At 39.5% G+C, this 18166-nt stretch overlaps 1 protein-coding gene and 1 long non-coding RNA gene across 4 annotated transcripts; one reads left to right on the top strand and one right to left on the bottom strand.

The window, feature by feature from the left end:
- Positions 1 to 658: 658 nt before the first annotated feature.
- ZNF770 (zinc finger protein 770) lies at positions 659 to 9536 on the top strand. The gene is made up of 2 exons (XM_056345140.1): positions 659 to 775; positions 5549 to 9536. Exon 2 carries the CDS (start codon positions 5684 to 5686, stop codon positions 7832 to 7834), a length of 2151 nt encoding a protein of 716 aa, XP_056201115.1. The 5' UTR covers positions 659 to 775; positions 5549 to 5683; the 3' UTR covers positions 7835 to 9536.
- LOC130152138 (uncharacterized) lies at positions 8069 to 18158 on the bottom strand. 3 transcript variants are annotated; one of them, XR_008822894.1, is made up of 4 exons: positions 18040 to 18158; positions 17621 to 17726; positions 15406 to 15506; positions 8069 to 10450 (listed from the first exon to the last, which is right to left on the bottom strand). It is a non-coding gene; the product is annotated as an uncharacterized LOC130152138 (long non-coding RNA). The 3 variants fall into 3 exon arrangements; XR_008822892.1 differs by having other exon boundaries at positions 17621 to 18142; XR_008822893.1 differs by lacking the exon at positions 17621 to 17726 and having other exon boundaries at positions 17778 to 18142.
- Between the last annotated feature and the right edge of the window lie 8 nt (positions 18159 to 18166).

Raw genomic sequence — 18166 nt, 5'->3', positions numbered from 1 at the left:
TTCCTCACAGGAGAGGTGCTCCAGCCCCTTGACCATCTTCATGGCCTCCTCTGGACCCGCTCTAACAGGGCCGTATCTTTCTTGTGCCAGGGACTCCAGAACTGAATGCAGGACTCAACTGTAAACGGTTTTCTGTCTTTTCAGGGATGTTTTCAGCCCTTTGCCTGCTGGGCCTCTAAGGTAACCTCAGCCAAGCCGAGCTCACCAAGGGGGCTCCAGCTGCCTCCAGCCCATGAGCTCTGCACAATTTTGATCCTGCTTTCCTGCAGAGGTGGCAAAACTCTGTGAAACTGTTACTTTCATGTGCGTGTTATTGAAGGTCTTTGTAGACTTTCCAGGGAAATGCCCCTGTCCTCCTCCCTCCCTGGCACCGCTTCCCAGCCTTTTAGGTCGCTGGACTGGGCCTTGTGGCACATGTATTGTGTCGCAGGGTGAGCCCCCAGCATGCTTTAGATGCAGCCACTGGGAATCAGTTATTTGCTTTTAGGATGAAGTAGGAAATGTGTCTTATTGGTAGGGAATAACGTGCCACCAGCGCCTAATAATTCACCACCAGTGCCAAGGGACATCTCCCCTCCGGCCAGGACTACAGGCGTGGGGCGCCCGGCCCGCCCTGGCCGGCGGAAGGCGGGGCCGGATGGCGCGGGGGAACGGAAAGCTCCAGCCCGGGTTTCCCGGCGTCCCGGCATCTCGGTGCCATCCGGGGGGAAGCGTTTAGGCGGCAGCAACCCCGGGAGGGATGAGGAAGGTGGAGGTGCGGTGGCAGGTTCTTCAGGTCGTTCTCTTCGCCGCCGGTCCCTGCTTGCCGCCCTTTCCCTCGGCCGGCGTCAGCGCCGCTGAGGGCTCCGCGGGGCGGCCCTGCCGGCCGCTAGTGCGGCGCGCTGGGGCAGAGCCCGCGGGTGCCGTGCCGTGCCGTGCCGTGCCGTGTCGGGCGGCGGGCGGGGGCGGCAGGGCGCGCTGGGGGAGTCGCGGCGCGGACGGGCGGGCCGGGCCGGCGTGGCCCCAGCAGGGAGCCCGCGTTCCGCTGCGGGAAACCCGCCCGCCGTGGGGTGTGCGCGGTCTGCTCCGGTGAAGGGCCGGCTCACTAACGGCGTTCAAGTTTGTAACTGGATTGAAGTGTGCCCTGCTGGGAGGCGCGGTGGTGGTGGTGGTGTCGGTCCCGGGGGGCTTGGGCCCCTTCAGCAGAGCTTAGGTTTGGTCTTAAACCAGTCCTGCTTCAGCGTGATACGTCTTTTTTCTTGCTTCAGAAAGTGTTTTGAAAAATACATTGAAAATAGGGGGGAATGAGAGCTGCTAGCTTTGAGGAGCCGTAATGCGTGATGTGGATTTCTGTACAACTTGCAGATGAAGGTTACATTTCTGGGTATTTGTGCCCCCACTGCAGCGATCTGAATGCTTCCCTAGGGAAAGCTGGTGAGGAAATCCAGCGCGCAGTGTGTTTGCCTCAGAGCTTAGGCTCCTATCTCTGTTGCATGCTATGTGTTTCATACATCAGCAGCTAGATTTTCACTTGTCTGTTTTGTGGTTAACATTACAAGAGACACGGTACACACCTTTATTATTATAATCAATTTTCTTATAATTGTGTCTAGAAAGCTATAAGCATAAGCTTATTCCAAGGACCTGAGGGTATACTAATAATAATGTAGGAGTCCTTCAGTGGCAAACTTGGAAATATATTGAATTTTCAATTCTTAAGTGGCTTGTTTTGAATTGTATTTGAGTCATAGGAAAACAAGCCAAAATATTTATCTTTTATAGGGCCAACTATATGGGTGTGGGAATTGGAGAGATGTTTGTGCAACTTTGGTTTTTTGGGGTTTTCTTTTTTTTGAGACCTCTGGTGCTGGGGGCAGAGCGATCTCCACGCATAATATACTTATAAGCTCATTAAGAAAAAACTGTGACTGTAAAGACAATAACGTACTTGAATCCTCTCTGCTATAATTTGAAACCATTTCTAGTCACAACTGTAAATGGCTTGGGGAATGGCTTAAGTCTTTTTCTTTAAAGCTGGCTCTTCTGGTTTTGTTTTTGGGTTTTTTGTGTTCTTTATAATCAGGTTTCTTCTTTAAGTTAAACAGCCCAGTTAATTTAATCTTTTCCTGTATATTATGCATTTAAGCTCTGATCGATCTTGATCCTCTTCTCTGAATTCATTCCAATTCATATACTTGACTAATTTGAAGGGCAGTATTCAAAACTGGATAGAGCACCCTAGTTGAATTTTAAACAGGAGTGACTAGTATGGAACAGTTACATGCTACCAAAGCTTTACTTCTGTTTACACATCTTGGTATGGATGGCATGCCATTGGCATATTCAGCTTCTGTTTTAGCTTAGGCTCCAGGTCTTTTCTGCATGACTATAACGTAGTAAGTTGTTCCCCTTCCATTCGATTGTTCTTGCCTAAATTGAAGATCTTGCGTTTCTTCTGATTAAAGTGCCCTTCCCATCTTTTTTTTTCTTCCTTTTTTTTAAAAAAAACCTTCTCTGATTAGTAAAGACTGGGTTTGAATTCAGAATTTTCTTCTGTCATGTTCTCATTTTGTTGCAGCTTGCTGCCTTTGTAATATTAATAAACAAAATCTTTACTTAATCATTAAATAATGCTAGATTTAGGAGGGTCCTCTGTAGACCTTTAATGATCTTATTGATTATATTTTTCTGCGTGTCCTTGCAGCCAAGATGAAAAGCAATGTCAACTTAATATTGAATTGGACCTAAACTAAATCTTTATCACACAGGAAAGTACATTTTCTGACTCTTAATTAGGACAAGCCTGTGTACTTCCAAGGCTGGCAGGAGACAATATTGCAAGTTTGTTTTTTGCTCTTTGATCTTTAGCAGCAGCATGTTTACTCCTTAGATGTGCAAGGCACAGAGCACCCTGAATAGATGTGGAGAAGTCCGTCCTTAGTAAATAGGATTTGAAAATGTATTTGGGCCACACAATAATGCCTGTCTTAGCTTCTTTCTCATTCCACTGCATCCCCTAAATTTACCTCATCTGAGCCTTTAGTGTTTCACAGGGCAAGACGACCCCAGCAAGAAGCTCTGGTCTGCTTTTGACACCTTGTACTACAGAGCATTTTCCTCATTCACCAGATAAAATCTTTAAAAAATTTATAAGCTAAATACAAAATCCCTTGTGTAATATGCCACAGCTGTCTCTTACTTTGGACTGTTTTTTCTTTGCGTGTCAATATACTGTTTGAGCATTTTCCTGATGCGTAAATTGGAGCTGTATGACAGTATGTTAACTAAAATTCATCAGTCTTTACAGTTCTTTCTCAGGAGGTTTTCCTTCCTTGCTAACGGAGGCTGCCTTGAGCTGTACAGAAACTTTCAGCGTAGCAGAGCAGCTTTTCTCCTTTTCTCAGCCTACCTGTCTCGAGCTTCACAGTAGCACAAACTAGAAGGCATTTGGTGTCACACACTTACACTCTCTGAACTCCCAGCTTTTACATGGTGTGACAACTGGGAGGAAAAGGAGGTGTCCTAAGAGTGTTGTGTTTTCTTGCATCTTCAAAAGGCGGCTGAAACTGAGTAGCTGTTAAAATTATACAGGAAAAGTTGACTTTCTCAATTGCTTTATAGCATTGATAAATCCTATCCTGAACTATTTCATTAGTGTCATTAGGTAACTCCAGTGTAGTGACAACTGCAGTTGTACATGCATATATAAGGCATAGATCCAAATGTTATTTAATAAAGCCCACAATCATACAGCAACATATCTGTTAGAGGTAGAATGATCCTACCAGACGGCCAGGTTTCTTTCCATTAAGCGTAAGAAAAACCTTGATTTACCAGGTATTTTCAGTCTTTTGAGTCTCATTGTAGCTTGCTTTAAATTGCAGTAGGCTTTTTTTCTTGGCAGTGACTTTGAATGGAATTTTCAAGTATTTCTGAATTCTTAAAAACTAGGGACATTAACTCTTTGTGAAGAGGCAGGGGTTTTGGAGACAATAAATGATTTTTTATTATTATTATTATTCTGCTGTTATGTAGAAAGAATATAAAACTTGTGAGTTATAGTATCAAAATATCAGCAATTATAGTTATTAGAAATGTCTTGTGTATCTCAAAGTTACTACAAGTCCTAATTATTATGTGGTTGCTTTAAAGTTTGCTCCCTCCATCCCTTTTTTTTTTTTTTTTTTATAAGGAGATACAGGTATAGCATAGAGGTATTTTTATTCTGCTGTTTGTACTGCTCTTGTGGACTGGAAGACTTAATCTGCCTTAGATGCTGCAAGTTGTTGTGTTTGTGGGTTTTTTTAGTGGAACTAAAAGCAATACTTAAAAAAACCCCAGAATTTTCCCAGTTTACCAAAAAAAAAAAAAAAAGGGGAGAGTTAGAATACATAAAGTTGTGACAAAGAGCAGTTATTTTCCAAGTTCACAGGAGAATGGAAATAACTTTGTAGTAAAGAAAGGCATAGCTGAGTGCCAGGAAAAGCTTTGTGGGAGGGTGCGATGTTGGAGTAGGAGCTCTGCTGAGGTTAAGGAACCTCTTTCAGAGGAAGTTAAGACCACTTTGGAGGCTGTCTAGACGTGAGTAGGCCTCGCAGTGGACGGCTTGGGTGAAATGGTTACTTGGAGTGATTTTTAGCTGTTCCTATGAATATTTTAATAACTTTTCATGCACTCAGGTACTTATAAAGTTTCTGTTTCTTGTTTGTAAGTCATTATGCCTTAGCTGAGACACAGTAGCTTGCCCAAGTGTGTTCAGTCTGTTGATAAACCAAGGAAAATTAAACCTATTTAATGGGTTTGGTTTAGACTAAAACATTCATTATGATGAATTACGGTAACGACCTTCATATTTATGATGATTTCAGAGTATATGCATGGTTAGGTATCACTGATAGTCTAGCTGTATTGTGAAACAGTGAGTATAAACCTGTGTTCGTCCTTGTTTTGGGGGTTATCCTTATTCTGGTTGCAGTTTATGGTTAGCGTGTTGTTGCTTTATCTCAAACTGGCAAACACCAGAACCAGTCAGCAAAAAAAAAAATATTACTGGATACAGTTCATAACATGTAGAAATGTGAAGAGTAACTAACAATACATTGAAACTAAGTATTTTTACTCCTCACTAACACTGCATTAATTTCTTATTTTCGATGCCCAAGAATCCCTAGTTTTCTCTTTCTCTCATCTTCATAAATATATATGGGAGTTAGTTACTGCTGTAGGGGAGAAATTTATTTCAGTAAGTTCTTGTATATTTTGTTAAGAACATGCTTTATTTGTAAATAACCTAAAACATCATAAGGTAGCTGAACTGAATATTATGTGGAAGTATAGCTGTGTTCACAGCACAGATGACTTAGACTACTTTCCGGAAGAAACAAGTTTATTTTTTCCATATTATGTAACATAACAAGTGATTACTCTGTTAGAAGAAAAGCCTTTTAAGCTAAGTTAAATCAGGAGTATTCTAATCTAGATGCTTTTGGTCTTTTATGTAGAAAACGAGGCAAACTTAGACAATTACATATTAATGTAGGCTAAAATAATACTCTCTCTCTTATTTTAGGGACCTGTGGGATTTAAGAACATCTAAGAAAATCTGCTTCTTCTACATCCTTCCATCTTAGCATGCAATTGATTTCACTTGAAATACCTATCTGAAGAAACTTAACAGTAGGCGAGGTGTAATTGCTTTTTAAAAATGGTAAAAGTAACAGCTGACAGGATACCCAAAAGAAAGCCATATATTTGTGACATTTGCTATAAACAGTTTGAAACTCCATCCAAATTAGCTAGGCATTATCTGATACATACTGGTCAAAAGCCATTTGAATGTCATGTATGCCATAAAACATTTAGGCAGCTAGTCCACCTGGAGAGGCATCAGTTAACCCATAAGCTGCCTTTTAAGTGTACTGTTTGTTATAGAAACTTCAAAAACTTAATCACTTTCTTAAAGCATCAGCAGCTTCATAACGAAAATTATCAGAATGATACGAAACAAGCAGAAAACTCTGTGGATTCTGAGCAAGACAGGGTCACTTGTGGCATATTTCAATGTTCTGCGTGCTGGAAATCTTTTACAGCTGAAGAACGGTGGACACTGCATCAATGTCTGAAGGCAGATCATCTACGTGGTGCCAGGAGGAGAAAGAAAAGTCATGCTTGTGAATCATGTAACAAGACATTTCCGTCAAGATCTAAGCTAGAAAGACACTTCCTTATTCACACTGGCCAGAAACCTTTCAAGTGTTCTTCATGTGGCAAATCTTTCAGACAGTCAACGCACTTGAAAATCCATCAGCTCACACACACTGAAGAAAAGCCTTTTCAGTGCTGTTTTTGTCAGAAGGGGTTTAAAATACAGAGCAAACTCATGAAGCACAAACAGCTCCATGCCAGAAATAAGACTTTCCCCAATATTGTATACAAAGCAAAGACTCTTAAATATGCCAGACCTCACAACCTGCTCGAAGGAAAGAGGGATAGTCTTGAGAATGCTGACACTTACGAGTCACAGGAGAAAAACCCACTTGATGTTCACTCAATTTATGTTGTACCATTTCAGTGCCCTGCATGTGAGCAGTGTTTTGAAACAGAGCAGGTTCTAAGTTTGCACAAATGTTACTTAAGAGATGGCAAAAGTTCAAATAATGGTACAACAGCATGCAGCCACGCAGTCAGTATGAAAAATAAGATCCTGATGAAGCTGAAGTGTACTGGAGGAAAGGCAACAGACTTTGCTTTGACTGATAGAAAAAAAATAAAATCGGGTCACTTTAAAAGTTCTGACCTGGTTGCAGCTAGAGATCAGTGTTCTGATCAGCATGCTTCTACTAAACCTTTCAAGGATTGCCATAGCAAGCTTGACATGCACAAGGTACTTAGTAATCGGATGAAAAGAACCTTAGCTGTGCCATTACCTTGGCAGAAGCACCTGCAACCTCACGACTTTGGAATTAATTTAGAAGGTATGCTTCCTGGTGAAAGCATGTTAAACATTGATGATTCAGTGGATAATAAAGAAGATGCTTTTTATGGTTCATCAGATGATGGTTTCTTTGATAATTCAGAAGTACCTCACTGTGCTTTTTCAGCTTCTGCTAAAAATATACGTAACAGACGCAAAGTGTGTAAATGTGACAGATGTGAAAAAATCTTTCCATCTTCATCCAAACTTCAAAGACATTATCTTATACACACGGGACAGAAGCCCTTTGGCTGTAATGTTTGTGGGAAGACATTTAGACAGTCAGCTCACTTAAAAAGACATCAGCTCACCCATACTGAAAAGAGGCCCTATAAAAGCCCAGTTTGCCAGGAAGAATTTGAAAACCTGAACAAACTTTTCAGTCATCGGGGAGATCACATTGAATTTAAGTGTTCTCAGCCTGTGGGTTATTCGGGTTGTTCTCAAACACCTTCACAGGCATCTAGCTTTCAAGAATTTGAGCTGATTCAGTCAAACCATGCAGCTGAAATCAAAGTTGAAATCGAGTCAGGGGACTTTGTTCTTGACACCAGCAGTAGAAGCACAGAGCCGTCGTATTTGGGTAGTAAATTGTTGGAAACAGAGAAAAGCTGTTACAGCTGTTGGCATGACTTTTCTGAAGATACTGAAAAAAATGAAGATGTTAACAAATTGTATCAGTGCAGTATCTGCTTTAAAATTTTTAAGTCTCCTTCAAAGCTTGAAAGACATTATGTAATGCATGCTGGACAGAAGCCATTTGAATGTTTAGTTTGTGGTAAAAATTTCAGACAGGCCCCACATTTGAAAAGACATCACCTTATTCACTTTAAAGAGAGCTTAAACCTGAGTTCCACTGCGCAACAACTGAAGAATACATAGTTTTTATCAAAACTGGATAATGTCCTATGAAATTATATACGTGGTTGCATAATTATTAAAAGGCTTATGTTAGACCGAACAATTGGCTGAATGGGATTATCTTTTTTTCTATTATGGGGATGACTATTACGACTATTCTGTTATGGAGGTGAAGAGTTAATTTACTGTCTTTGGAACTGTCTACTTGATATAAATTGTGGCGAATGTAGGAAGATGTTTAAAACAAAAAAACCCTTGCAACAGAAAAGCCACTTTGCATTTATTTTCCTAAATTAATTCATAAGTACAGATTCTCACTGTATTAATAGTGTTGCAGCAATCTGCAGTGCTGCATGAGTCATATATTTTAAAAGTTATACCTTTTTCTGTACAGGATTTTATGTTATGCTGTCCAATTATAACTACCAGAAAAGTAAAGATAAAAAGCTTAACTTCTAGAATAGAGAAAAAATGGTCCTTTTACTTTCTTCTGGATCCCTATACATTGCACACAAAGGACAGTTGCTGTATTTATTTCATACTTCCTAAAAAAAAACAACAAATAGAAGATGCAGAAAATAAGTAAGTAGAGAAGGGGGAAAATAATGAGAAAAAAATATTGATGTGGCATTATAGAGGAGTTAATAGAAAAATGTTACCTGCTTTGTAATGTGCTTGGAGATCTGTGGATGAGGAATTGGATCTTTTCCCTTTTTATGATAAAATATAAGTAGATAATGCTAAAATAGCAGGGTTTCTAATCAGTTAATCCACTTTACCACTTCTTTGTGTATTCCTTGCCTTTTCTAGCTTTTTTGGCCAGTTCAAGCAATACCGAACTATTTTTCTGCAAGAAAAGAAGACAAGAAATTATCATTAACATTGTAAATGGGCTTACTATCTGTTCCAGTCTCCTGTCTAGCACACATGTTGCACCAGTAAAAGAAATGTTCTCTGAAATGTGGTAATAATTCAGACGAGCAGTTTTGTTGGGAAGTCATGTTCTTGTTACATTAAATATAAGAGACTGAAAATAACTTTTAGCTCAAATTAAGTAATTCCAATTTTGTATTAATAGAATCAGTAGTTATACTTTCTGGTAAGTAGGGAGCTTTGCCCATTGTTCCTGTAGGGCTGGCAAAAAGCGTAAGTGCAATGGAGCTTTATTAATTATGAACAAGAATAAAGTTTCTTTTTTTTTTCCTCTGAAAACTACCTTTTTAGGATATTTTCCTTTGTTATGCAATTTTTGAATAGTTGAACCATGAAGTTTTTAATCCTATTTCTAAATTAACATATCTGTAAGTAACATGACATTCTTTTCATGATTTAAATAGATCTATATTTATTTAAGTAAAATGGTTTTGATTTTTGTAAAAAAATTTTGAAATTATTTATCTAGGTTTTGTTGTGGCATGAGCTTTGTAGTATTTGGTATAAATGAAGAGTGAAGAAAACTTTTATTTTATTTTTGTACATGTTACTGTTTCTCATTTTCAGAGAGAACAAAACCAGGAAAGATAGTTGGAAACAGTCTGTAGTTACTATGATTTTTGTATGACAGATGAATTCAATATGTTAATAATAACTATAGTTATATATTGAGAATTTTTCTCCCTATGTGAATTGTTTCATATTGAAAGAGAATACTGTATAAAGTGTTTTGAAAGTGTATTGTAGAGCTCTTGAAATACTTGTAATAAACTATTTTGTTTATGTTGTACTTTTATTGTACACTTTACATACAGCTGAGTTTTGAAACGATGTAACTTTCACTATGCAGAAAAGTTTTAAGACTACATATCAAAGTAACTAAATTTGCATGTTAAAACAATAGGTTTTGCTTCAGCTGTTGTTTTGTCATAAAATAGAAATACGTTCAAAGATAGTATGATCTTTCTTAAGGAGTCACAGTTATTTTACAAAATGCTATGTTTGAGAGGAATGATTAGAGAACACCAAACTTGGTATGTTTTGAAAATACCAATTTGAGTAAAATGAGGGCAAGGTAATACAGAAAGCTGCTTTTCAGGGATGAATAGACATATGTGGGAAGTGTTATTGTCTGATTAATTTGGAAACCAACATAATTGGGCCATAATGGGATTTCAGAAGGGCAGCAAGGGCCACTGTTTATCTGGCTCTCTACCCCTTTTTGAAAAGTTTTCTGTCAGTATAAACTCAGATTATAGCATAAACCAAATAGAACAGGTAAAGCGGTTTCTAAAGAATCAGAAGAAAAAAATATTAAGGTTGGAATCCTGTCCCTTTGAAGCTGACAGTAAAATTCTCTGAGTACCTTTGAGAATTTGAGCTAGAATGGTTCTCCCAGTGTTGACAATGACATTTTGTGTTGCTCGTTAGTATGTTAGTCATTTTCCATAACGCTTCAAGGAAAGTTCGAGCCATCAATCTTTGAAGTATCTTTGGTGGCAGAAACATTGCCTGTGGTTTTGTTAGAATGAGCTGATGGCTAATAGTAGTGGTCTCATGGTACTGAATTTGTGGATTTTTTTAAGACTATATGCAGAACCAAAGCACATTGTATGCAGGAAAACAGTGGGTCCTCCTGTGTTGATATTGAGCTCCCCTCAAGGAGAACTTCTCGAACTGCCTGTATTCAGCTTTGAGGTATTTCTGTGTGGAATAAAAGAAGGGTCAAATATTTTAAAAAAAGCAGAAAAAGGTAAAAGGGATTTTTTTAAAAAAGACAAAGTATACTAAATTCACTGGAACTGTAGTGCTAACTGATCACATCTATTTTCTATTTAGGAAGTGTGGCTACGGATAAATGAAAATGTGCATGATTTTGGTTGCTGTGCTATCCTTGCAATGCTTGCAGAAAGTCAAACCTTGCAAAATATATCTAAGTATTCCTATATATCTCTAAGGAAAAATTCAAAAAGGAAAAAAGCCATCATAAACTACAGAAAACCTGTTTAATCAGTTTTGTAGTTCCTTCTTACTGAGTGGTTTCTCACTTGTCCGTGATGTGCTCTCACTGTTATACCCAGAGCCAACAAGAAAAGTTTATGAGGCAAATAGGAGATAGACACAGAAGGAGCTAGACGGAAGGTAATGAGACCTTAGGTTTCAAACTGAGATGCTGGATCTAATGTTTAGTTTTGCTGGCTGCCTTCTAGTATAAATGTAAAATTCAGTCATAATCTTGCAACAGTAGCTCACTTGAGTAACACGTAGATAAGTACAGCTGGATGACTCTTAAATCGGTAAAGACTACGGATTTGGTCCTTCTAATGGCCCCTTGTAATAATGTTGAAAATGTCTACATCTCCTAAATAACTAAAGGGGTCACGGTTCGTGTTCTTAGTGCAAGGTTTTGTGGATTTTTAAAGTGCAAGTTTTAACTTAATAGCCTAGTTTTATGGTCTGATGGCTATGGATGAGATGTGTCTGAGAGGCAGTTATCATAAGGAAAATTGAAATTACAGAGCTCTTATATACCTTATTTGCTCCAGGTTGAGCAAATTAATTGTTCTCCATATAGTAACTGGTTCTGTCAAGCAGCTTTTAAATGGCATCTCTTTTAGTATCTGTTAAAAAAGTTTATCTTCAAAGTCCATGCAAGTGAAGGAGAAATCAGCCTTATGCCAACAAAACCCTCACAAGTAAATTGATCATTTGCTTGTTCAGAAAGTGCCATTCTAACATGAAAGTGTCACTATGTGTGACCTAAGTTATCACAAGTCTTTGAATGCTGTTTTACTTCTGTACTAAGCCATTCCAGTTCTTGTTTGCTTCCAGCATATGTTTCTGCATGGCTTGATGCTGCTATACACCTGACGTAGTTTGGATATGCAGCTGAAATCTTTCCTTTTCACTGAAATCTTTCCAGTGTCCCTGGTCCCAGTTAGTATGGATCTGTGAAACCCCGTATGTGACTTACGGAGAGTCACAGAGATGGTGGTTGCATGTGTGCTGCTGTGGCATGCAAAATGGTGCCTGAGGATGTGAGTGCATGAAGATGTGAGAAGCTGACCAGCTATGATGTGTGCTGGGGTCTCTCATTCTCCACTGAAAGTGGTCTGGGTATGTAGGGTAATAAGAGCACAGGGAAATGGTGGCTGTCCAGCTTTGCCTATGGCTGCTTCACTGGATGTGGCATTGAAACATGCCTTGCTGACATAGTGAAGGAGGGGAATACAGAAAATTATGTGGCCGCTGCTATATAAAACATAAAATTCTATTCATAAGCTAAAGAAACGAACTACGCGTGGTGTCCCCATTTGTACAGCTAATGCACTGCACTCAGTTTCTCTTGCCATCAAGGAACGTGCTATCTTCTTAGTATGCAAATTTGCATTATTTTATTTGTGCATTTTTTTTAAAGAGCATACATTTTAATGCTTAGTATGTGTTTGCAAAAGTAGCTTGCTGAGCTACAGAAATTCAGATGATTTCCTCAATTTCTACTTTATTTTGATTCTAAGAGGACCCTGGAAAATACAGCTGAGCAGAGATACTCCTGTTAGTGACAATACAGTCCTACTAAACCAAGTTGGAATCTGCTAAGCCATCTAGACACCTCAAGTGCATCAGTCAACTTGAGGATAAATTTTAAGCTCATATTATGATTTTTTTCATGACATTGAGAGTAACTTTGGATTAGTATCTTGTAACCTTGTTTGCCATAGTGCAGTTTATCTTGTACTCTGGTTCTTAATAATAGCAGGTACTTAGGTAGTGAGAATAACTTTGTAAGAATTCCCTCAGGCATCAAATAATGTGTCTGATGTTAGTGCAATTAGCAGAGGAAAAATGTCCATTTGCCAATAAGCTAAAATCATTTGTTGTGTGATATTCTAGTTTATATCACAGTAGAAGGGTTTTTTCGGTAAAAGGAATCATTGAAAAATAATTTATTAACTTTTAGTATTAATGCCAGTGTGAATTTTGCTCTTTTCAGTAGGTATTCTGTTTAATTGCCATTTTATCCTCTTAAAATCCTGCCATGCTAATGGAAATGTCTACTAAAAGCCTAGAAAACATGGAGAAAGACAAGGATGAAAGTTTTAGGAGACTGGACCTAGCTCTCAGCATCTTACGGGTTGTTCTCTCTTGATTAAGTTTTGTGCTGCGTATCAGATATGCTTCAGTTTTGTCTGCAATCTTTTTTTTTTTTTTTTTTACTGTATTGTGAAAAAGGATGTGTGATCGAGAATCTACTTTTACAGTGATGCTGCAACAGACTTAACTTTCCATAACATTTCTTAAGCTAGCACTAGCAGAAAGGAAATTATTTTCCTTGGAGTCTCATTTCAGTGAAGGCCTCACGCTCCTCCATCAAGCAGATTTATCTCACGTTATTTTTTCGCCCCATAGAAATTGTATCACATAACAGCCTCTTGCAGGATTTCTAGCCAATATTTCTACAGCTTTACTGATCTCTTATCTTCATACCACTGTTCTGCTCCAGTTGGTAGGAACCTAACTAAAATTCTCTGCAGAGAATTAGTATAGCCCAGAGTCTGCTCTAACTTGAGCAGTTACCCAAATGTGTGCCCAGCAACAGAAAGCAAAGGATGATAAACTCCCGTATTTCCCCTTCTCTTTCACTAGAGGCACTGCTTGCTATTCTGGGATGTAAAAACAGCTGGGTTGCTGAATTAACCATATTTTTCTCTAGTCATGAGCTCAGAATTTCCACTGAAGTTATTGTAAGTTTTGCACAAAAATCAAGGGCAGTACATTGGCCAGAATGTTTGCTAAATAAATATTTATACACAAATCAGAATGCTACTGACGGCTTCTTTACACTTCAAAATTCTAAATATTTTAAGAAGCATCTGTTACTAAACTGAGGCATCATTTTTGAAAGTACCCATATTTACTGAGTGGAAGTACACATATTTACTGAGTGAGTACCCATATTTAATGAGATTAACACAGTGACAAAGTCTTGGACTAGAAGAATGCACATAAAATAGTAAAAGCAATGTGATGTGATTGAATTAAAACTGTAATAAACAGGCTCAACATTTAGTTTATGTGGCTATTAACTGCTATGAAGGATAAGCTGTAAGTAAAGGAATAACCCCAGTCATTGTGCCTAAGCTTTTCACACGTTGAACGATTCCTCTGATCTTTTCTGAGCAGCTTTTCAAAATTTTATTTACCTGAAAGCAGGTTAAATCAGTATGTTTCTTCTATCATTTGAACATGTAAGATACACAGGAGGTTTCTGGTCATCTTTGAATAATGCATTATTCCATAAATAATTATTCCATTTCTATGCCATTCATCTCCCTGACCCTTTCAAAAACTTTTTTCTTATAACTTTGCAAGTAATATTTAAAAGTGCTGCATATTCATAGTCACTTTCCTTCTTTGGTGAGAAGAAAAGCTGTATGTGCAAGTTTGTGCATATACATGATAAGACTTGAACTTCTCACGATTGAAGCTTTCTGTTTCAGAGTTTTTCAGAGGGAGGCCTCAAACCCCCTTGTGTTTATGTGTAAAAGTCAACAAGCTAGAGATAAAAGCTGATTTTAAAAAGATGTAGTCTCCCAAGCTTTACAGCCTTGCTTCACAGAAAGCCTACCCAACATATGGCTTAATGTCCCTGGGGCTGGGATTCATCTGCCCTAAGTTAAGGTATCCAGTGTGTAGTTAGGTACTTCTGCAAAGCTAAGCTTATGCATTTAATAGAATGTAATTATATTAGGCCAGACAACAAATTCCCGTACAGCAGTGAGATGCACACAGGTATCTAGGCCTCCATCCTGAGAAGCATAGTTGTATTAAAAATCACCTGGACCACCTCGGTATTTTTAAGTTGCAAAGGGAAAGCACAATTCAGCCATCTCCCTTTAGGACGTAAAGTTTTTATTCTTTACTTTCTGCATACATTGCTGTCAGAACAATCGCAGCTCACTTTTGAAAAATGTAATGTAGACTTCCCTTGGTGTCTTGAGTTATGTGCCACAAGGTCCAAGAAACACTAACGGTATTCAACATACTAGAAAAGAGTAAAAACTGCTATTGTAAGCAGAAGTACAGCCTCATTCGGTCATTTTGGAAGGAATAAGAGGCTCCGGCATCTCTCAAGAAGTAATGCGGATCAAAGACTCAAAGCCTTGATCATGCACTGGAGCTTTAGGCCTAGCCTGAAATCACATTGGTTGACCAGCAGGAAAACAACCCCTGGGTGGGAGAGCGTGGAGCTGGACAACAACGCTGCCAGTGAGCTGCTCTTCGGTTTCATCAGAGCAGCATTAGCGTGCCCTCAGCTGTGAGGGAGCAGAGTCCCCACCCTGGCAAGGTTTCAGTATCTTCAATTCTGTTTTATGTTAGGGGAATCTCTGCTGCCTTTGATCCCCTGGCAACTGGGAGTTCAGGCAATAGCAGAGTTGCGATAGTAGCCACTCTGTCATTCCACGTCAAAGAGCCAGGAGTAATTGCTGCACTGCAGTGACCAGGCTGAGGCATGTGGGGAATACCTGTCCCTAGCACGCTGCTTGTGTGGAGGAGAAGTCACCTGATGCCCATTTATAACTTTGAAGGAACCTGATGACTAGAATGCGTAAGGTAATGACATTTTGTACCCTGAGCACCGTGGTGGCATTTGTTACCTGCTGTGGAACAAAGATTTCTCACCAGTTTACATAGGTGCAAGATGGTATCCATACTGAGCCTCCGTCTCTCAGTGCAGAGTTTATTTACATCTAAGAAGCTGAAAGATGAAAGATTCAAAAGGTAAATCTCTATATTTGTGTGAAAGAGAAACAGTAAAAAAATGAGAACACTTTTATATTAGAAGTATGTAGCCGCTGAATCTAGTTTCACTGGTCATGTCTTACTGAAGACCCTAAACCAATAACAAACCTTAAAATCAATTAATATTAGAAATCCTTATAGAGAAATTATTTGGAGTGTTCATTGCTAGAAATTAATAATTTCTATAACTGTGTAGAACCTAAAATAATCTAAAAGGTAGGCAGGACAGAACATAGAATCAACCTCTGCTGATTATCACTAGATACTTCCTGACCCATTGATTATTCGGGAGAGAATCACAGAGATAAAAGCAGTGGCCAGCTTATTGATGACCTTGGCTTATATAGTATACAAAGAAGAGGAGAAAAGCATATTCTTCCTGGCTACAATAATATTTAAGGGCAAGCATCCAAAACAAGGAGAGCTAATTAAGCAAGAAAGCAGCATTGAATATAAATTGACCAGGACTGTATGCAGCCTAGAAATGAGTAATAGTCTTGAAAACTGCATCTACTCAAATGTGTGACTTTTTAAATAATACATGCCTTCATGAATGAATTAACAGATTTTTGAAGAGAAAGAATATTTGATTTTCTTGACATGTTAAGTCAATGAGTACTGAAAGATGGAGAACTTCACAGAAGACTGTGGGGACGATGGGGTGCAGGGTTTTATTTTTCCCCTGACTACAAAACAGTTTGGGGTGGAAAGTGACAGATGTGCCTCCACTCAGGGGGAAACTGAGCATAGTGTTCAAGAAACCAGTCTTAATAGACAGTTGTGAGCTGGGGTGAGAGTTGCAGATGGGTACACAGGTACAACACTGTGTGTCATTATGCCTGGTCTCACCACAACTTCTCTTTAAAGGTTCAGCTGCTCTTTAGGTTTGAAAGCGATTTATTTTGCCAAAGTGCTAATTTACTTTCGCTATTCATTTGTAGTCCTACTGTCCCAGCACTCTGTAACAAAACAACACCCCTTACAGAGAAATATTTAATGATTATTTATAGGGAGGAGATCTCTATCACTTTACTTGACATTGCCACCAAGGGATGTAATCATATTGCCTAACATTAGGCATCTAATATTAGTTTCTGATATCAGAAGGTCCTTCAGAAAATGAGTCAGAGCACTTAAATTAGTTCTCATTTGCCCTCTGGAAGGACCTCTGTCACCACATTGTAGTGGGTTTAAGACCTCACTGGGACACCCAAGTGCCAAAAGTTAGGTAAACATGGATTCCTCCTTGAGCTTTCATAGCCTTGATACCCTATGGAAATTTGTGGGTTCTGACACATGCCTGATGATCTATCATAAGCAGAGGTCAGAAGGTTTAAGTCAGCCTTGCAAGGCTGTTCTAGACAATTTACCAAGACCAAAATCTACTTGCCTGCCTATTTTTTGATATGGGGATAATTAAAAAAAATGTCACCTTCTAGGTAACACTTGAGCATAGGACTAGACAAGAAATCAAAGGTCATCAATTACTGTCACCTCTGATCCCAAGAAATCATCATAGCCTCTCCTGATTGTCCCATGGTCCACTTAAGCACAAATCAAACCTTTAGCTCCCATATGAAAGCCAGTTTTAGAAGCTTTCCTATTTTCAGCTTATATTTACAGGTAATGAACTTACATTCCTTTGTCCTTTTATATTATTGATTCATAGCTTCACTAGTTCTCTCCTTTCCTGCCATTTAGCTCTCTAGTCTACTCTGATGGTAAAAGTACTGTTTGTTTGCCAAACTGACAAGCTGTTACCTTTCTACTTGTTCTGATACATGCAAACATAAGCTATGTATGTTGATTTCTGAGGCAGTCAAATATAGAACAACCTAATTGTGAAACACAAATTTTCTGGATCTTTTAAAGCAAAGGGTTGGATATTTATTTGAGTGCTGCCACTGTCTGATCCTATTCAAGGTACTGTCATTACTTTTTCCATTCCCATTGTACATTCTAATTCAACTTCAGAAAGAATATTTAGTTTAACCTCTGCTTGAAGAAATGAAACAGATCACCTTGATATCAAAACAAAGGAGGTCATATTCAAACAGGCTTCAATGGTACCTGCCTGGAAGCTGAAAGCACTCAAGTGGCAGGTGCTGGATAATGAGCACAGAAACAAAGCGCTGGGACTTCTCTAGGGAGTCCGTTAATTTCCTCCTTAATTAATCTGTTTACCAAATAGAATAACTTCATCGCAAACCACTCTATAAGTCGTTACCAGACTGCTGTGAGCCTCTGATTCCCCCCTCTTGCTTCGCCTCTCCTCCCCGGACCCCCGGGGAGGGGTGTCTGTCAGACCGAGCGGGCAGCTACGCCCAGGCCTCGGCCCACGTTTGGCGTGACGGAAACCTTTGCCCTAAAGGACAAACACCGTAGGAGGAGTAGCCTTAAGCGGCTTTACACAGCGAAGGGAGAGGACAGAGGCCACCTGGTGCCTTCACCGCCTCCCTCTTCTTTCCCCTCAGCCCTCCGGCTCTTACAGGCTCCCGAGGGGCTCGTTGAGGCGCTCCCGGCAAAGGGCGGGTGTGCTGCCGGGGCCGGCCCGGGCCGGCGGGCAGCCCTCCACCGGGGCCCGCTCCGGAACCCGCCTCGCCGCCCGGCGCCCGC

Source organism: Falco biarmicus, chromosome 7 (assembly GCF_023638135.1).
Source record: "Falco biarmicus isolate bFalBia1 chromosome 7, bFalBia1.pri, whole genome shotgun sequence".
Classification (NCBI taxonomy): Eukaryota; Metazoa; Chordata; class Aves; order Falconiformes; family Falconidae; genus Falco; species Falco biarmicus.
This window is presented reverse-complemented; position numbering and strand designations above follow the sequence as displayed.